Here is a 19,199-nt window from a genome sequence, read left to right as displayed (position 1 = left end):
TGTTCTTTTGCCACTACAAATATAGAGAGCATTTGTTTCTATATTGAGATGAGCGCGGCACATTTTGTCTTTCTAAATGGGCCACAGGTACTTGAGCGAGTTCAAAGGTATTTCGGCAGCATCCAGAGAGGCCATTGTGCTCCGGCTTTTCAGAGGAGTTGACTCACAACATTCCACTCCAACTCTCTGACGCTAAAATGTGTTGAGATGCCTGCAACATCTGAAATGCATAATATTCGCCACAGAGCAAAGGAATCACTTTAAAACCCAAGTTTAATCTATTTCAACCAGGTCCAAGTGTTGTTCAGTTAAAGAGACTCAAGCAGGGTTAAAACCATCATGGTTTGAAAACTCTCCACATTCTTTGCCCACAATAAAGAGGTCTCCCCTTATTTGTTTCCATGAAACATGAATATTATTTCTCTGTCAAGATTTCTGTTTACTCATTTTTATTTAAACAAATTGCAGTTCAACACAGCACATAAGACAGATGTCTAAAAACCAAACTTGACAGTATGGTGTATTCACCCATCATTTCATGACATAACTAATCGTAAAAGTCGTCAAAGTCATCATTACTGGCATTGTGGGGCCGAGGACGTAAGGCCATTTCAATTTCAGAGTTGGTGTCATCCGAATCTCCCCAAAATGCTAAAGAAAAAAAAAAACGTGTTATGTAACAAAATATACTATATACAAAGAATTGGCATTTTTACTATTTTGCTGTTTGAACAAACATGTTTAATAAACTACATATACACACCCACACATAATACACACACACATAATACAATAAAATCTTTTTTTTATGTTAAGGCTAAACTCTCACCTCTTACCAAATACAGTGATGGAAATTATCAATACACACACACATACACATATGTATGTATGTAGGGAGAGAGAGAGAGATAGTACTATGATCACCTTATTGACTTGTGATTAGTGATGTCTAAAGCTAAGAGGTATCTTTGAACTATTAGTCTATTCTAACTAGCTGAGGTTTGTCTTGGGTAAATAGCACAGCACTTTTGTAAGTCGCTCTGGATAAGAGCGCCACTCTGGATAAGAGCGTCTTCTAAATGCCTTAAATGTAAATGTAAATAGATAGATAGATAGAAATGAAGATAGATATAGAGAAAGACAGATAGATAAATAAATATCATACAAAGCACACATATTTCACGCATAGATGTCTCTTATTTCCTCCAGTTACTTATATACTTATGTCTTACCTTTGGACTGAACAGCGGAGAAAACCTGGACTTTGCTCTTAGGATCCTTTCTGTAATAAAATACAGAAACAGTAAAAACAGTAAAAATATATACACTCATACACACAAGGTCTAAAGATCTTGGCACTGTCAGCTGTGAACGTTGGTTTTGTACAACCATGATATGTTCCATACAGTTATTATTAAATCTCAACAAAACTTTTTTTTATTTTTTTTTATTTTTTTATGCTTAAGCAAACCCACAGGAGCGTCATCTCTCTGTTCAGACCATTTTCATTTATTGAGCCGAGTGGCCAAATAAACTTCCTTGACTCCTTTTCTAATTGTGCTGAAGGACCCAGTCAAGGCCCTCTTTATTCATAAGTGATCTGAGCGCAGGGTTGCTGGGTTCCCATAGCATCAGTGATATCTCTATGTAAATGAGTGACCCCTGGAAAGCCTTTGATCTGAAGCAATGCATATGCAAGAGCTCGAGCTACTTTTCATACAGGTTTCCTCTTCAATTTAAATCAGCACAGCGCCTATTCAGGCCCGAACAATGTCGTCTTCGGCTTCATCTTTATCAGGGCGCTCTGCGTTATCATATATCCATATTGTTTATTCTGTTCTTTTCTTCTTCTTGTTTTTCTTCTCTTGTTGTCGTGTGCTAGTAAACCTTCTCCAGGGGAGATTTTTTTTCTTTTTGGAGAAACTACACAGGTCAGTAAATTCATATTACACAAATAAATCAAATGCACTTGTTCTTGGATAAAAAGGCATATGCAGAACTATCCTAAAACTATGTTTGTGTGCGTCATTGTTGTCTGGTAAATATGTACTTGTGTATATGCAGTCGATTTGCGGAAGCAGATTTTAGCATAATATGTGACACTGTTCAGGACAGAAAATACATATGAGGAAAATGATTATTTTTACAACACTCAGCAGGAGTCAAGGTTAAGGTCAACAGACACAAAAACACCTATTGATGTATGTATCATCTTTTCGTAGCGATGGGCAAATGTGCATCACACAGCTTTTATTAAAGCCATTCAGCCAGATGAATTGTTATGGTCTGGTTTTCTGATCAATAAATACACATTAATCAATAAATGTTTTTATATTCATAAAAAATATATTTACTTTTTGCACTTTTGGTGAATGCCAACTGCATTTTAGTAAGGTGTATTTGCACTGGGCAATGACACGTTGAATCTATCTACTGATCTATCTATAAGCACAAAGTCTTGGAGAACAATAATTTGTCTCTACTGAGTACAGTTTATAACTGTATATGGTACGGAACAGGAGTTCAGCTTCAACTTACATAAATGAATGCAATATTTTATTAAAATAATAACAAAAGTCATTGTGATTCTCCATATCCAGAGATAATCATCAAGTTGCAATGCACTGAAAAGGTACTTTTACTAGTTAAACTATTCATATATATATATATATATATATATATATATATATATATATATATATATATATATATATATATATATATACACACACCCACACACATAATACAATAAAATCTTTTTTTTATGTTAAGGCTAAACTCTCACCTCTTACCAAATACAGTGATGGAAATTATCAATACACACACACACACACATATATATACACATACATATATACACACATATACATATATATATATATATATATATATATATATATATATACATACATATATATATATATATATATATATACATATATATACATACATATATATATATATATATATATATATATATATATATATATATATATATATATATATACACATATATATATATATATATATATATATATATATATATATATATATACACACATACATATACATACATATATATACATACATATACATATACATATATATACATACATATATATACATACATATATATACATATACATATATATACATATACATATATATACATATATATATATATATATATATAGAGAGAGAGAGAGAGGGAGAGAGAGAGAGATAGTACTATGATCACCTTATTGACTTGTGATTAGTGATGTCTAAAGCTAAGAGGTATCTTTGAACTATTAGTCTATTCTAACTAGCTGAGGTTTGTCTTGGGTAAATAGCACAGCACTTTTGTAAGTCGCTCTGGATAAGAGCGCCACTCTGGATAAGAGCGTCTTCTAAATGCCTTAAATGTAAATGTAAATGTAAATAGATAGATAGATAGATAGAAATGAAGATAGATATAGAGAAAGACAGATAGATAAATAAATATCATACAAAGCACACATATTTGGAGCGCTGTGAAAAAAATGCTAAAATTTGCTTCACATATGAAGTCAGATGCATTAGCATTTCATATTCATGTGCAGCACTGTCGCTGTACTTCAAATAAACCACAGAATAGTTTTCCTTTAGGAATAACATCATACATTTCATAAAACAATACACAAGACAAAACAGATAAAATCCTTTCCTTTCCAACCCAAACGAAAGGTAAAATCTGCAAAAGCATGTGTTTAACTGCTAGAACATCCACAACAACATTTGGGCCCTTTTTTTTTATATTGCCATAACAAGCCAAATAATAAATCCCTGTTTCAGGGCGTAAATTGGGCTATTCTTTTATATAACTTGCGTGCCATGGGAACGCTCCATCAGATACTGCTCTTCAGACAGGGACGGGTCTGATTTCAAGACACGATTACCATAGAGAGCTGCGGATGCCACTGACCCCTCCAGTCTAATATTCCATTTCCATAAACATTTATGCCAGTTCATCTTGCGCTGAGGTTCACTTAATTGAGGCAACGAATCTGAATATGTAAGACTGGACCGGCGACTGTTTGGCTGATTCTCATACACAGAGGTGAATGTAATGTGTAAAATGATGCAAATTACCACTTTGACAAAAACCTCTTTTTTTGCCTCCGCTACGGCGCTTGTTTTTTTTTTTCATACTTACTGTTGTGCACATTGTTTTGTGCATTTCAGTGTGTTTGTGATGTTGGACACAGAGTGCCCCTGTTCATTTTCATGCGAGCAGATTATACATTAATATATGGCATGTGTGGGCAGCTGTTATGAATTTGAACTGAGAATAAAAGACAGCTCAGTGGATTCACTCTGCTTCATGTAAATATACTGTGTTTCATGCTTAGCATCTGTGTAGATATTTTCGTAACGGCACCAATCTCACATGATTAGAGCTGTGTGATTAAACACAATGAAAGGTTATGAGAGAGGACAATGTTTCCTTGCTCGAATATTGTTTTTGAAGTCCCTGAACTGTGTTCATTACTACACATCATTCATTCCACTTTTATGTGTCTCTTGAGATATAAGAGTGTTAAACAAAGAGTGTTACAACAATAAAATGATGTAAGGAATGCAAGGGAGCACAGAAAGCACGGCAAGAAAGAAAGAAATGACACCTTGAAAGACACAGTCTCCTTTAAATTCGCTGCATGAACTGACATGTGATAAGAAATTAAAGAATGCACATCTCAGCAGAGCAGGTCAAGAATCATTTCAAACTGACAATCATCTATTATAATGAGTCCCTCGTGGTTAAGGACAGTTACCTTTATTTACCTGGCTTATAAAAAATTAAATAAATAAAAAACTAAAATCTACCACCCACACAGAAATGCTAATAGCATATGCACTCTGAAACAATGTTTGTGTAAGGGTGCAAAAATGAGGCAGCGCCGCCATTCTCACCTCCTCCTACACTCATCCCAGCACTGACCTGCAACAGCACTGATTTAGGATTGATTAGGCAGCCGCAGTGCGCTGCGGAGGGGGGCTCACAATGAGGTAATGACTGGCAGAAGAGCAGCCTGAGCGCCCTCTATGTGCCACGGCCTGGAACCCCTGCTCTCCAGCTTAGCAAGCCTAAATATGACTGCTCTCTGCTGGCTGTGCAGAGGAACTGCAGGAGGAGAGGGTAGATGACTTAAGTGGGTGGCCTTGGGGCGTTGGATCTGTTCAGACCCCTGTGTTGTGCAGTTTCACAATTATTTAGTGCTGACAATGTGCCCATGCTTTGTTCAAGTATGAATTGATTGCATTTAGTGTCAAGAGTGTTAGTGAGGTCACAATGTTGGATGATCGCCACTTCACCTCATCCCTAACTCACCAACTTATCCCAAAGATTTTGGATGGAGCAATATGTATTGTGGATGATTTTGCACTGTGTTGGCTGATGCAAAGCACATCAGCTGCAATGCAGTTAGACTTAGACTTCATCATCATTATATAGGCACAGAGTCAAACAAAGATGTGCGACATACAACATAAATGATCGTAAAACACAGTACAGAAGACTAACTAAAACCGGTCACTTATGCAGACTTCGACTGAGGTTTTTATCCAAATACATTTCCCCACAAAACCTGAATATTCCCAAGTCTATTTCAAAAAACATTCAGTAAGCAGTGTGTACATGTGGATGGTCTATCCAGTGAGCACTTTGTTTATATATATATATATATATATATATATATATACATTCACACCTTGTGAAGATGCCATTGAAATGGGATACATAGCTATAGCTATGTATATATAGCTAGTAATAGAATTAAACACATATCTGAAGTCAAATGTGGTCTGCAAACAAGCTCAAATAATATACGCTACTTTATTCAAATCATTTTCTGTAGTTTTGTTTACTTAGCATCTGTTGTAATGTGATGTAATACTATTGTATAAGCAAAAATCATTTTACTCTACTTGCCAGTTGTCCTTTACATTATATTTCTTATTAGAAATAGACCAAGTTCTAAAGGTGTTCTTTTTCTTATATATTCTGTATAAATGTATTAAATGGAATTGAGCACAAAGAGGCATAGTGACCCCCACTGGTTACTACTGATAAATGCTGCCACAATCTCTCTCTCTCTCTCTCTCTCTCTCTCTCTCTCTCTCTCTCTCTCTCTCTCTCTCTCTCTCTCTCTCTCTCTCTCTCTCTCTCTCTCTCTCTCTCACACTCACACACACACACACATTCACAACACGCACACACACTAATTCACAAGTGTCTAGCTGATGGGTTAGGAGGACTATTGTTAGAATGTGCGTTTGTGTGTTTAGGCATTACCTCCTGCTTCCCCACCCGCAGCCATAGAACTGCCATTGTAGTGCATGCCTCAAGCTGTTTGCACTGCAAACTAAAAATACTCTTAAAAACTCCTCAGATCTTCTAGTCTCCACATTTCTCTCTATTTAGTCCACTGCCCAAATGTCTTGTGGATTTAGTTAAAATAAACAAACAAACAAACAAATAAATAAATAAATAGCCTATGATGGGGCACTTAGAGCACATGCCTACAGTTGTGGAGAACACAATGGCAGCAGGAGAGGAGGAAGCTGTGGCATGCACCCCTAAACAAAGGAGGGGAACAAGTGGTCTTTACATGGAGTGCAGCTGCTTATTCCAACTCTCTCCGTCCAGCATCATGCCTTTCATCCACACTCGAGCACAAAGCGCTGTCGCTTCACATGCCACAATGCCAGCGCAAGATTTAGAATAGCCCATCCTTAATAAACTGTGGCTGATCTGTCTGCTTCCACTGTCATTAATAATACGGGACCCCAGAAAGAAAAAAAAGAAAAAACTGTCCTCTATAAAAAGCATCTCACAGCAATATGCAGTGCTGGGAGAGAGCTGGAGGGAGGAGGGAATAAGAGGAATATGAAAGACCCCAATTCTCTCCAGTGGCATAATAGTGAAATGAGCACATATAAATGTGTTAAGAGTATCTCTTGCATCTTGTATGGACTGCATGTATTTAATCTGGAAAGCTTATTAAGGGCCGAGTCATTGCTATGCAAAGCAGCGCCCGGCGCTTTTCTCTGCTCCTTTCAGCCGAGTGCGGTGTTTGGCCAATAGGCCTGGCCCCCCGCCTCCCATTGGGCATTCATAACATGCAACATTTGCACAATGTATCTCTCAAAGGCTGCTGAATAGGGAGCCTTAATACTCATGTAAACAACTGCAAACCAATTACTTAATGAATCGGCCCCACACATAATGAGGAACAGCACAAAGGCCCATAAATGCATTTTTTGCACCAAAGCCCCTGCTTTAAACTCCAATCCCTCAGCTGTAGCCTCGGCTTAACTGCCACATCGTAATTATGGCTAAGACAACAGAGAGGCAGCCATTTTTTTCTTTTCTTTTTTTTTTTTTTTTATTTTGGGCCCAGCCAGCGTCTTTTGATGTTCCTCATCAGCTCAGTAACAAAATAACAGCAATAAGTAACAGAGAGAAAGAGAGAAAGAAAGAGAGAGAGAGACAGACGGACAGACAGACAGACAAACAGACAGACAAGGGAGCACATGTTCTGCCAGTGTTCGAGTGCAGGGCACTTGTGGAAGCAATAAAGCGCAAGAAGTGACTGCGGTAAGAGGCATTCTTGAACACGGAAAAACGAAAGCGTTCGCTAGGAAACACAATAGTGAAAATATCCTTCCCTCTTTAGATTGCAACTCTGCATTGCGTGATTCAAAACCAAAAAAAAACAAGCATAAACAAAGCACTGTAACCTCATGATACCAAATAGAAATGGTAGTTTTGAGGTGAAGGGTGGTGGGGAGCATTCTGAGGAGCCCTCTGTGGCTAGTGACTGGGGGGGGGTCTGAAAGCATCTCACCCTGGCGATGGCTCATGTTTATTAATGCAGCCATTCATTGGGCAGGCCATGGCATCCATCAGAGAGCGCAGATAGAGTGTGGCCATTATGCCCTTCCCTCGGCTAATAGTGTATGCTAGCCAGAGTGGGAGAGAGAGAGAGACAGAGAGAGAGAGAGAGACAGAGAGAGAGAGAGAGAGACAAAGACAGAGAAAGAGGCAGGCACTCAGAAAGAGAGAACCAGAGAGAAGGCAGGTAGTTGAGAGAGAGAGAGAGAGAGAGAGAGAGAGAGAGAGAGAGAGAGAGAGAGAGAGAGGGCAAGTGCAAAAAAAATAAAAGACAGCACGGAGGAGGGAGAGGTAGGATAGGTAGAGCAGGGGCGATAGACTTCTGGCCCTTGTGTCGGCATGGCGCTTGGTAATCACATGAAATCAAAGACGATTACTCCTCATAATGTTTGCCCACCCATTACCTGCCCTAATGCATTCACAGTGAAGAGGCGCATCAGCACAGAGAGCGTGCGCCTCTACATGTCTCAGCTGATTGTATGAAGATCTATTGATGTGCAAGCCAAAATATTCTTCTCTTGAGTTGTCCTCCATTCAAAGCCCTGATTTAGGAAAGGCAATCAAATGCACCATTGGCTGTGTAGGGATGCTTAGAAAAAAGAAAAGTGGTGAGCTCAGCTGATGGGCATTACACACAGCAGCTTTCATTCTAAAACTACCACATGAATTATCATTAGCTTGTATCAGTCCTTACCGCGCATCTCGAAGGACCTTGTCGCTGCTCTCTGTCTTTTTTGTATCGGAGAAACCTTTGAATGAGAAAAGGACTGTGTTGTTATAAGGATATTTTAAGCAGCACTTTGGACTAAATGACTGTGGTCACAGATGCAATTTAAAACGCAATTATAAACTAGGTGTGTGAATTCAGGACACTTTTGCCAGTGTATAATGGTTTAATATGCAGTCATATATATATATATATATATATATAAATAATTTTTGCAACCCTATACAATTAAATGTTATAATTCGCCATAATTCTAATACAGGTATTAGTGCCATTTTCTATAGGACATCGGCATCAGCAAATATGTGCATGAAAAATAATTGATATCACTGGCCAACAATTCTCATATTAGACACAACAGAAATGGTAAAAAATTATGTTACAATTAAATTTCATTAACAACATTATTGCAGAGTATATCAATGCTGTCATGTAAACATCTTGTATCTCCAAAATCATAACTTTTACAGGAGAAAGAAAAAAATGACTTAAAAAGTCATTAAAGCTTAAAAAGTTTTTAAAAGATTTTTAAGGCTTTATTATTTAAGGCTATTTTGGAGCATTGCTATTGGACCACTTGTCATGACATTTTGACACAATGTAAAGTACTGCCAAATTCAGAATATGTCAAGTGAAGAACAGCAAAAATATAGATACAATGTTTTTGCAAGGTGTAGCAATGATGCTGAGTGTTGTATATGCATTTTGCAAATGGATATTTCACATGACAACAGTCTTTGTGGTCAACCAGCCCATCTGCAGTGCCAGTCCAGTTACCTGATGGCTCCAAGTCAGAACCATCCTCCTCTTGTGTGTTTCTCCATTGTTTCTCTTGTGTGACTGATTGTTTAAGCAGCTGATATGCTTTTGTCTCTAAAAAAAGAGAGTAAGAGACACACACACAAAATCGGCTGATCAAATATTTGCCCAAGACCTGGGTTTCCAACTTTCCAGAGCCTCCCGTGTTTGACGAACCAACAGGACCCTTTGAGGGCTCTGATGAGCAAAGAGAGGAGGTGGAAAACACAGAGATGCAGCACTAAACTATTGATTTAGTCCAGACACACAGACAGGCAGCCGTCGCTGCGCAACAACAAGTGCTCCATCCTTTTGTGTTGTCACTACATCTGGCAGGCATCCATTCAGACAAACTGTCCTTCAGTCTTCGCAAACTTGGAATGGAAGCAATCGATGATGGTGCATCTTCAATCTGGAAAATTCCTTTGATCAAAATTTATCACAGGGGAAACATGGGATCAGGCTTTTCACTCTTAAAGTCAGTGTTGACGACTGTGCACATTAAATGATAGTTAGTAAATATTTGCCTGCTTGATCACCATTTGTTCTGCACACTCACAGTGCAGCATGTAACCAAAGTTAGGCTGACTAGAAACTGACTGCAAATGTTTTTTTTTGTTTGTTTGTTTGTTTGTTTGTTTTTATCAGAAGTGCTTGTGTTTTTGGTTTTTGGTGTCTATAAGGAGAGAGGGAAGAAGAGAAGGAGAAGTCCATCTCCCCCACATATATAAGTTTGGGACTCATCTGGTTCTAAAAAACAGTGTGTTGCACATAATTTAACTGGCCCTTCAATTACTCAAAATTACTGTATTTTTTACATTACATGGGCTGTATTGGGACACCTGCTCATTCATTGTTTCTTCTGAAATCAAGGATATTAAAAATTCCGGAGCACTGCTGTGAGGATTTTGTTGCATTTAGTCAGGGTGTTGGACGATTAGCACCCCACCTCACCCCTAACTCCCCAAGTCAACCCCAACTCATCCCAAAAGTATTGGATGGAGCACCATCACACTTCCACTGCTCCACAGCTCATTGTTGGTAAGCTTTATACTATTTTAGCCAACACATGGCATTAGGCATGGTGCCAATAGGTTCATGTTTATCTGCTCCAGAAAGTCCTATTGTGCATTTGCACATCTGTGTCAGCAATGGGTGCAACCCAAACTAGCTGAATGCATTCATTAGAAGGGGTGTCCACAAGCATTTTGACAGTGTAAAATGTGAAATTTAAGGTTAGGATTGGGGTTAGGTGTAGGGTAGTGATCGACAATTAATCGGGTCGATTTTTAGCATTTTTAGAGAATCAGTATCGGCCGACATATGAGCGCACGAGGCCGATAGTTGCCTATAGGCAACGTTGTGGGCAGCTCCGTCAGTCTGGCTCAGTGCCTGTATACAATCAGCCCTTGTGTCCATTTTGCCATTCTACAGACAGACGTCAGTGAATGCACAAAAACAAGGATTATATATTATAAGCCATCATCAGAGAAAACGGGAAGAATTTCTCCATTTCAAATCTTAGCATTTGTCACTGGCTTATTTGTAATGTTAGCAAGTCTTCGGCCAGCTAAACTGCCTAGCTAGCGCCAGGCTGCTCTTTGTAACAGATACAGCGTTTACTGTCTGCATAATTAAATGGATTCTGTTATTTAGAGAGAAAATGCCAATAATCTTATTTGGAAATGTAATGCTAGCAGGCCTTTGACAGGCTAAACTGGCGAGCTAACGCTAGTTAGCGCTTGCGCTAGGTAAAAGCTAGTTAGCAATTGCTAACGCTAGCTTACAGGGCTTAGAAATATAGCTAGAGTGTTTTTCAGCCCATCAGTCTGCCATCATTAGCGACTGGGTTGGTAGTTATAACACACAATATCCAACGGTATTTAACTAGTATTTCAGGTCGGCTGCGCTTGCTAAGGCTAAATCGTTAGCTTACATTATCGGGAGTCTGAAAGCTAGCGTTACATGATTAGGCTAACTTGCCAGCAGTTGGGAAACGAACGTTAGAGGCTTTAATTTCCTCCTTTCCTTTCCCCTGTGTGTGTGTGTGTGTGTTTAATTGCTTAGACCGACTATTTTGCTTGTAACTGAATGGGTAAATAAACTTAAACAAGTTATAGATATTATAGAGCCCTGTACTGTAACTCCCACCCACCCTGTTATAATAATTTAATCTATTATCAGTTACCATTATCCTCTTTTAATGTTAATACTCTTTCTGCCATGCTAAATCACTAGACTGTTCTAAAGCAGTCATTGGCTGGTATTAAAGGTATGAAGTATTGTTGCATGTAGAATAATGCAGTTAATTGCAGAACTCTACTCTCTCTTAAATACTAGTTACTGAATGTATTTAACAATATCTTACAATAATGGTTATCTTAAGATAACTATGTATAATTAATTGTAATCTGTATAAGAAAATTATAGTCTCACAGAAATCTAACATTATGTGGCAGCATTTCACTGAGCCAGCACTAGGAAAGGCCAAGTGCAGTGTCTTAATAAATTTGTATTTTATTTAAAGTTTTTATTTATTTATTTTTGTTTTTATATTGCTTCTTTTTTATTTTAAGTAAGTAAAAAATAAATATATATTGAAGTTCATTAGTTTTGTGTATTGTATTATTCTTTATTATTATTATTTTATTTTAAAAACAAAAACTCTGGTAATATCAGCTTTATATATCGGCCATTGTCCGTTTCTGTCATCAAAATGTCGGCCATTAACAAAACCATGTCGGTCGATCACTAGTGTAGGGTTACTTTCAATAGTCATTTACATTTAACTTGGAGTTCTGTTGTATTTAATACATGTTCAGTCGAAAGTTAGTTGAATGTCAGGTGAGCATCTTTAAGGCATTTATGATGGACCATCCAAATAAAGTGATACCTCAATATGTTTTTGTTTAAATATGTTTGACTACAAAAGACCTTCAGGAAGATTCAGCAGACTCTGGAGTGGTGGTGCACTCACTGTTCTTCTCACTGCACAAATTTGACATTCATGAAATGAGCAAAGGTATGTTTGGAGACAAAATGGTACAAAATGTAATGAAAAAAAAAAAAAACTCCAATTGTAAAGAACAGTGGTGGATTGATTGTGCTTTGGGTTTCTCTTGTACTCAGTGGGACAAAGAATAACTTCACTGGAAGATGAATTCAATTGAAATTTCAGAAGCAAATATCACACTGCATGTAAACAAGGTAAAGATTAAAAAGAGGATGATGTCTACAGCAAGATAATGACTAAACGTTGTGCCTTGGCCCTGACAGTCCCCTGACCTAAACCTCATAGAAAATCTGTGGATAGACCTCTAAAGAGCAGTGCATGCAAGACGGATGCCTTTTGCAAAGAGGACTGGGCAAAAATCTTTCATAAATAAGAACCGGAAGACTAAGCTGGCTACAAAAGTGCTTATGAGCTGTAATACTTGACAAAGTTTTTTCTTTTGAAACTGTAAAAGATAGAAATAGCAAAGAAATGAGAGATGACATTATGGAAATATCAAACGTTAATGTACATCCAAAGAAATCAAACACAGACAATAAATAGCTGCACTGGCATTAAGGCCTTAACAAATATTTAAACATTCAAAAAAGATCACCAAACTGCTTATGAGTCATGACTTTAAATTACACAGCTCAGCTACATGCAAAGAGAGCAAAATACAAGGCAATGCCCCATTATCTTGATATTCCTAGTGCTGTTGACACATATCTTTCAACAGCGGGAAAGCATTTGCATTTCCCTTTTTAATGACTGGGAAATGCAGGCATTAGATACATGCAGCAAATCTAAAAGTTGCTTTCATGTATGCTACATAGCTCACAAAAACACCATTGTGAACGTATAGCAGCGGACAGGGACATGAAAAAGGTTATATATAGACGGCCAGGATGTTTGCTGTGATGGCTGCAAAAGAAACTGCACACTAAGTCCCCACTGTCCGGCTGTAAACATCTCCTAAGTAGGCAGCACCAGCGGAGGCGGTTTTTGTACTACCATGCCTTTGATTAGTTGCAGTGAGAAGCCGGACTTCTTTCTGTTGGTCGTGCACTTTGGGGAGGCCAGCAGATGAAAGGCACAGTATGAAATCAGATAGCCAAGTGGAATAATGGACAGTTTTACATTTCTGAGCCTGGTGCTGTGGACTTGCTACCCCGGACTCTTAAAGACATGCCTTCACATCCAGTCTTTTCAAGTCTGCTTCTTGCCGCCATTGTTTAGAAGATAATGAGAACCAATGCCGGATCTCGTGCGACACCCCCCACCCGGCCAGCGGACAATTAAACGGCCGCATTATGCTGCCCGAGAAGCTCAGTTTCACCCGCGCCAAGGAGGGAAGGGAGGGGGGGTGCGGGGCGAGTTAGAGACGAGCTTGTTTTCTCTGGCGATAATTAGAGGACCTGCTCTACTCTTCAGGTGGGACTTTGACCCCTGATTCACCTTGATCATCCTTCCACAGCTATCCATTTGGGGAAAAAAGGGGACCCCCCATTATCCACTGAGGCAGGAGAAAGACAAAAAAAGCACAGAAGAACTCCCAAACGGGCGGTTCTCGGCACTGCCTTTTTACCTCTAATAGGAATACTTTCCACAGGGCTTTGGTCGGCACTGTCCTCTTCACCACTTTGTACTCCTGGAAGAAAGGAGAGAGAGAGAGAGAGAGAGAGAGAGAGAGAGAGAGAGAGAGAGAGAGAGAGAAAGCAAAGTTCAGTAAGGGGGGGGGGCGGAGAGAGTGAGCGATAGAGAGAACGTAAGGGGGAGAGAGAGAGAGAGAGAGAGAGAGAGAGAGGGAGAGGGAGAGAGAGGCATGCAGGGGGGCTGTTGAGCAGTTTTTTGTATCTGAACAGCAGGACTGATTAGAACAGAGACTGTAATAGGTTTAAAAGGGGAAAGAAGGTCCACAAGGCTTTATCAGACAGAAGAAATGGAATTCTGAAACAGTGTTTTCTCCTGAGGATCACAAAGCCCAGGCACCCTGTTCTATCTTCTACCAGAATGGAAGACGCTATATTGGGACTTTCCATCACAGCATTATAGATCAACGCTTACAGCATGAGCTCGCCCGCCTATTTGTGGAATACTTTCAGTTCCCCTCTCTGACCTGTGGGGCAGCAAGTGCTGTAACCATCTGGCTCAATTTTTTCAATGTTTTGAGTGGGTGTGGCTCTCAGCTCCACTTGGGTCTCTTGGTACTGGTTATATTGGCAAATAACTTACTGTCTTTTTGGCAGCAACAAACCAGAGGCTCATCCCACAGACATGAATCCATAAAACTAAGATCTTATAATATACCTGACATACTGAGATAAACATACTCCCTATACAATAAACAATGAAAGAGATGATACATTTGTGAGTGTTATTCTTAACCCCCTGATTAGAATAATGCCATAATGTCAAACAAACAGTTACAGGATTTTCTATTTTTCTATTGTGTTTGTTTGTTAATCCTCTTGATGCTGCTGTACAGGACTGATAATCTCTTGGGTTATGGAGGAGGGCTTAATTTCAGGGAAGTTAACATAATTTCAGTCCACCATGTACTGTAATACATCGAACCCAATATGGGAGTATGGGATTTTGTTAGGGTCATTGTCCTACATCAATCAACCTTTAAACCAAATTTGGTGCTATGCTATGAAGATTGTAGCCTTTTATCACATATCTGACGCATAAATACATCTAATAATACTACGCTCTACAGAGTTAAAAGCTACTAGCCCATCCAAAGCATGGCTGCTAGTCAATCAGTTAATAATGTTTTAATAAAGACATTATACAGTACTTTAGCAATAAAATAGAGCTTCAGGGTCAATAACGTTCCATGCAAGCATAAACTCACTTTACTGCAATGCTGCAATGAAATTGTTTACCAGCCAGTATTTACCATCTCTCTGGACAAATTGTCTAGAAATCTCCTAAAAAAAACAAACAAAAAACAACCAACCAAACAAAAAAAAAAAAAAAAAAAAAAAAGCTTGCTGAAGAGAGATTTGCATTCCATGTCTAGTAAAAATAAATGTGGTTACCCAAAATTACAAACTCATTTTTGTATTTGTTTACCAAGTGCAAAAGTAAGGCATTTGTCATTTTTGACTGAACTGTAATACATTATGCATTTTCTGAGAATATTGGGACAAAAGAAGCTGATCCTGCATCTCATGTTAAGCAAAATTCCAACATGCCAAGTTCTCTCCAAGCTACGCTGCGCTCATTTATAACAGTACAGAAAAGCATGGGATTGTTGGGATATTAAACAGAATGATTTCTTTACAGATGTAAGCATTTGACTACACAGCTTCTGCACAGGCTTTTCAAGAGCTTTTCTCTCTAAGACTCTCAAGAGAGGAAATACTGTACCAGCTCCACAGCACAACAACACATAATATTCATTAATATGTATTAATATCCATTTATTCAAACAGTGGTCAGTTTCCGTTTGATTAAAAAGCTGTTGTCGGGTATATATTTTTGCTTGGAAAATGTATTAATATGCATCGACTATCCAACCAGGTCTTCTTAGAATTGAATTGAAACATTTTCTCTCTCCATTTTTAAACTAATAGTTTTTTTAAGGATCCTCATGAGTCCTAGAATAGCTTATGGTTACAGTGCCCATCCCTTATACTAGAGGGAGTCCTACACGTGTACTGACCTTGTGTGTCAGTAGTGTCGTATGATTTCTTGGAGGGTCTGGCTGGTTTGATCTCCATGCTGTCTTCTAGGAGTGAGGGTAAGCTGCTGCACGAGGACTCCTCACTCTCCGACAAGAGATGTGTCTCAGCTGCATGGGTCAAAAGCCTCTTCAACAGCACTTCGGCCTGTATCCCAAGCACACACACATGCACGCGCACACACACACAAACACACACACAGAGGAATTCCTATAAAACAAGACACCCTCCCACCTAGATTGTGCTGTATCTACACAGATTTCTGCTTCATCCAGAATTCTGATCCAGAGCGCCTTATATAGAGATAAAGACCTCTGATGTGACATGACTGATATCAAATTCAGGATTTATTTGATTGTTTTGTCACCAATTGTGCCACTGATAACAATATACTCAAATAACAAGGCTGCTATCTGTTAAGGATATCCTGGCCACCTCATCCACTTGTGATATCTTTTTACAGAAAGTGCTGTGAGATCAGAGAGACAATGTTACAAGCAGAAGCAGAAGCCTGATAGTTGATGATGACATCTTTGAAGCTATCTCCAAACCAATCGCTGTAATCTGGAAAAAAAAGAGTCTCTATTCTTCAAAGCCCCCCACTCAAATCAAGATGGCTGTCCATAACTTTTAATGAGCATTAATAGATCAATAGATCTGAACACTTATGCACTTCAAATATGTGATTCAAGCAACACTACAGATCAATAAAAGCTGACAGTATACAAACAGAGAGTAATAGAACAGCCAAGATATTTAGATACCTGAAGTTTGCTTCATCTGTTTCGTACTGGAGCTACGATGCTCATGTAGCACAACGTAAAGGAAGCTAATAGCCACCAATTTAGCACAATGCTAACTGCATGCATGGAACATCACACACATGCTTCAAACACTGTTGAGTTGTTGAGTAATCTTCAGTAGACTTGCTTGAGTGCTTTCTGACACTGTGCGACACACTCTTATCTTGACACAAAAAAGTACTCAACAGTACTAATTCAACTTTTTGAGGCAAGTGTGTGATGTAAATTGGTGCCTTTAAGCTTTCATTACTTCTTAGCTGCATTAGCAATGTAGGTTCTGTATGAAACCAAACAAGCCAAACAACTTTGAACAACACATGTCTTGGCTGACTACTGAGGATTTGGGGTTGGGGGTGGGGGAGGGTGGAAATTGTGTAAATTTGATTTTTGGCTGAACCACCACTTTAACATAGGCCTGAATAATGGGCAAACACACCATTCTGCCAAGGTTTTTGACAAACCACCACATTATAAATATCAATGAATGCAACTGCTGGCACTTGAACATTCAGAGAGCTTTCTCAGAGCGCATGCGTGGCACAGATTGACTTTTTTTTTGCATGCAGAAGACAAATGTGCAAAATGCTTTCTGATCTCATGAGTGGGTGAACAAGGCAGAGAGTATGTAAAGAATGGTGCTGAAATGCAGCGTCTTGTACACACTCTCTTGCACACTTTTGCACTTTCTCTAACCCTATTCATGATGACTAGTGAAGTATTAGTTCTCCTATGCTACATACTAGTCTAAAACAAACACAGCTAAGTACTGTAATGAAAGATGTTGTGTTAAAAAGACTACGTTTAAAATACACAACCTGCAATGACAAGATGTTATATACTGGAATGCAATACTGTCAAACTCAACAGCCGTGTTTTGGGGCTTCAGAACTACTGTAAAATTGCTGGACTAATGAAACATGTTAATTAGCATGTTATTCCTCTAGCAATTAACGTTTACTGTGAGATTTCAGCAGGTCATAAATTCAAATGTATTAGATGTAAATGATACAGGAGATTACTGTACTGTAAAATATTGTATGTGTCTATTTGAATGCACATAATGTCCAGGGTTTTGTTGTTTATCTATTAGTATATCCTTTATGTGCCACTATTACACTTTACTACTATGATATGAAATTATATATTTGCTTGAACTGTGAGGAAACCTAAGAAAGATACCTATAGCAGAGATCACACAGCACCATTCAAAAGGAGGACAATTTAACAGCTTTGGATGGGGCCTAGTGGATGGGAGGGTACCTTGTCAGTGTAGGAGGCATTGTTGTGCACTAGGAGTGGTGTGAAGAGCTGCACGATGCTGTCGAGGGGGAGAACTTCCTGCTGCAGCAGCTGAAGTACGTGTGTGAGCCAGCGCTCCCACAGAGCAGCACTATCAGTGGACAGACACGACCTGCAGTGCAGTGAGCACACACACACAGAGAGAGGGAGAGAGAGACGCTTCAATAACACATTCGCATCATCAGCATATGTAAGCAGGCACTATGTGTCATTTAACTATTGTTATAGAAATTATGATAATTGCATGGTAATAATTTCTCTCATGACAGTATATTATTATTAGAAAAAGAGGATCTTTACAAAAAAATCTCCAAACACACAGATAGTCACAGTGAGTCATCTTATATTGCTTATATAAATAATGTAGACTAATATCTGGTATAATATCTGCTTTCTTCATTTTATTCATGAATACATGCAGAATATAAATATTATTTTTATACATTTACAATCATTCAATAGCAAATTTAGTGTACATGACAACAGTATAATCATGACAATGTTTATTCTTTGTGATTATAATACATATGAATGAGATTTGCATGGGTATATTCAGAGGATTTGTAGAATGTAGATGTTACTGATATACTGTGATAAGCTGGCATAAGCCTTGGCCCAAAATGGTAAGTATATCAGCCAGAACTGCAGTATATATACTGCAGTATAGTTTTAGTTTTATAAGTTAGTTAGTTTAGTTTAATAGTTTTTTTTCTATATATATATACACTATACTGCAATATAGCTTTAAGCCCATTCACTCAGATAGTAATGTATTATTACAGTGCTGAAAAAATAATCCTAATATAAACAAGCAAAGACTTAATAAGACCTAAACAAGACCTAATACACAGCATTCCGGTTGTCTTACTTAAAGCAAGATAAATTAAATCGTTTAAAAAGGACAACCCCCTCTCCTCCCAAAAAAAAAGAATCTTTCGCAACTACTCAGTCATGCTCTGGTAGCCGCTCACAT

At 38.3% G+C, this 19,199-nt stretch overlaps 1 protein-coding gene across 2 annotated transcripts in view; it reads right to left on the bottom strand.

The window, feature by feature from the left end:
* Positions 1-432: 432 nt before the first annotated feature.
* The window catches only part of kiz (kizuna centrosomal protein), a 31,617-nt gene continuing 12,850 nt past the window's right edge, over positions 433-19,199 (bottom strand). For both annotated transcript variants that reach the window (XM_072689482.1, XM_072689483.1), the window contains 7 exons: positions 18,188-18,338; positions 16,106-16,271; positions 14,021-14,083; positions 9,420-9,515; positions 8,610-8,664; positions 1,233-1,282; positions 433-651 (listed from right to left, as the gene is read on the bottom strand). In XM_072689482.1, coding sequence (XP_072545583.1) covers positions 548-651; positions 1,233-1,282; positions 8,610-8,664; positions 9,420-9,515; positions 14,021-14,083; positions 16,106-16,271; positions 18,188-18,338 — 685 coding nt within the window. In that variant the 3' untranslated portion in view covers positions 433-547. The remainder of the gene's footprint in view (positions 652-1,232; positions 1,283-8,609; positions 8,665-9,419; positions 9,516-14,020; positions 14,084-16,105; positions 16,272-18,187; positions 18,339-19,199) is intronic.

Source organism: Salminus brasiliensis, chromosome 10, assembly GCF_030463535.1.
Source record: "Salminus brasiliensis chromosome 10, fSalBra1.hap2, whole genome shotgun sequence".
In the NCBI taxonomy this organism is placed as follows: domain Eukaryota; kingdom Metazoa; phylum Chordata; class Actinopteri; order Characiformes; family Bryconidae; genus Salminus; species Salminus brasiliensis.
The sequence above is the reverse complement of the archived record's forward strand: the minus strand, read 5'-3'. Positions and strand labels throughout refer to the sequence as shown.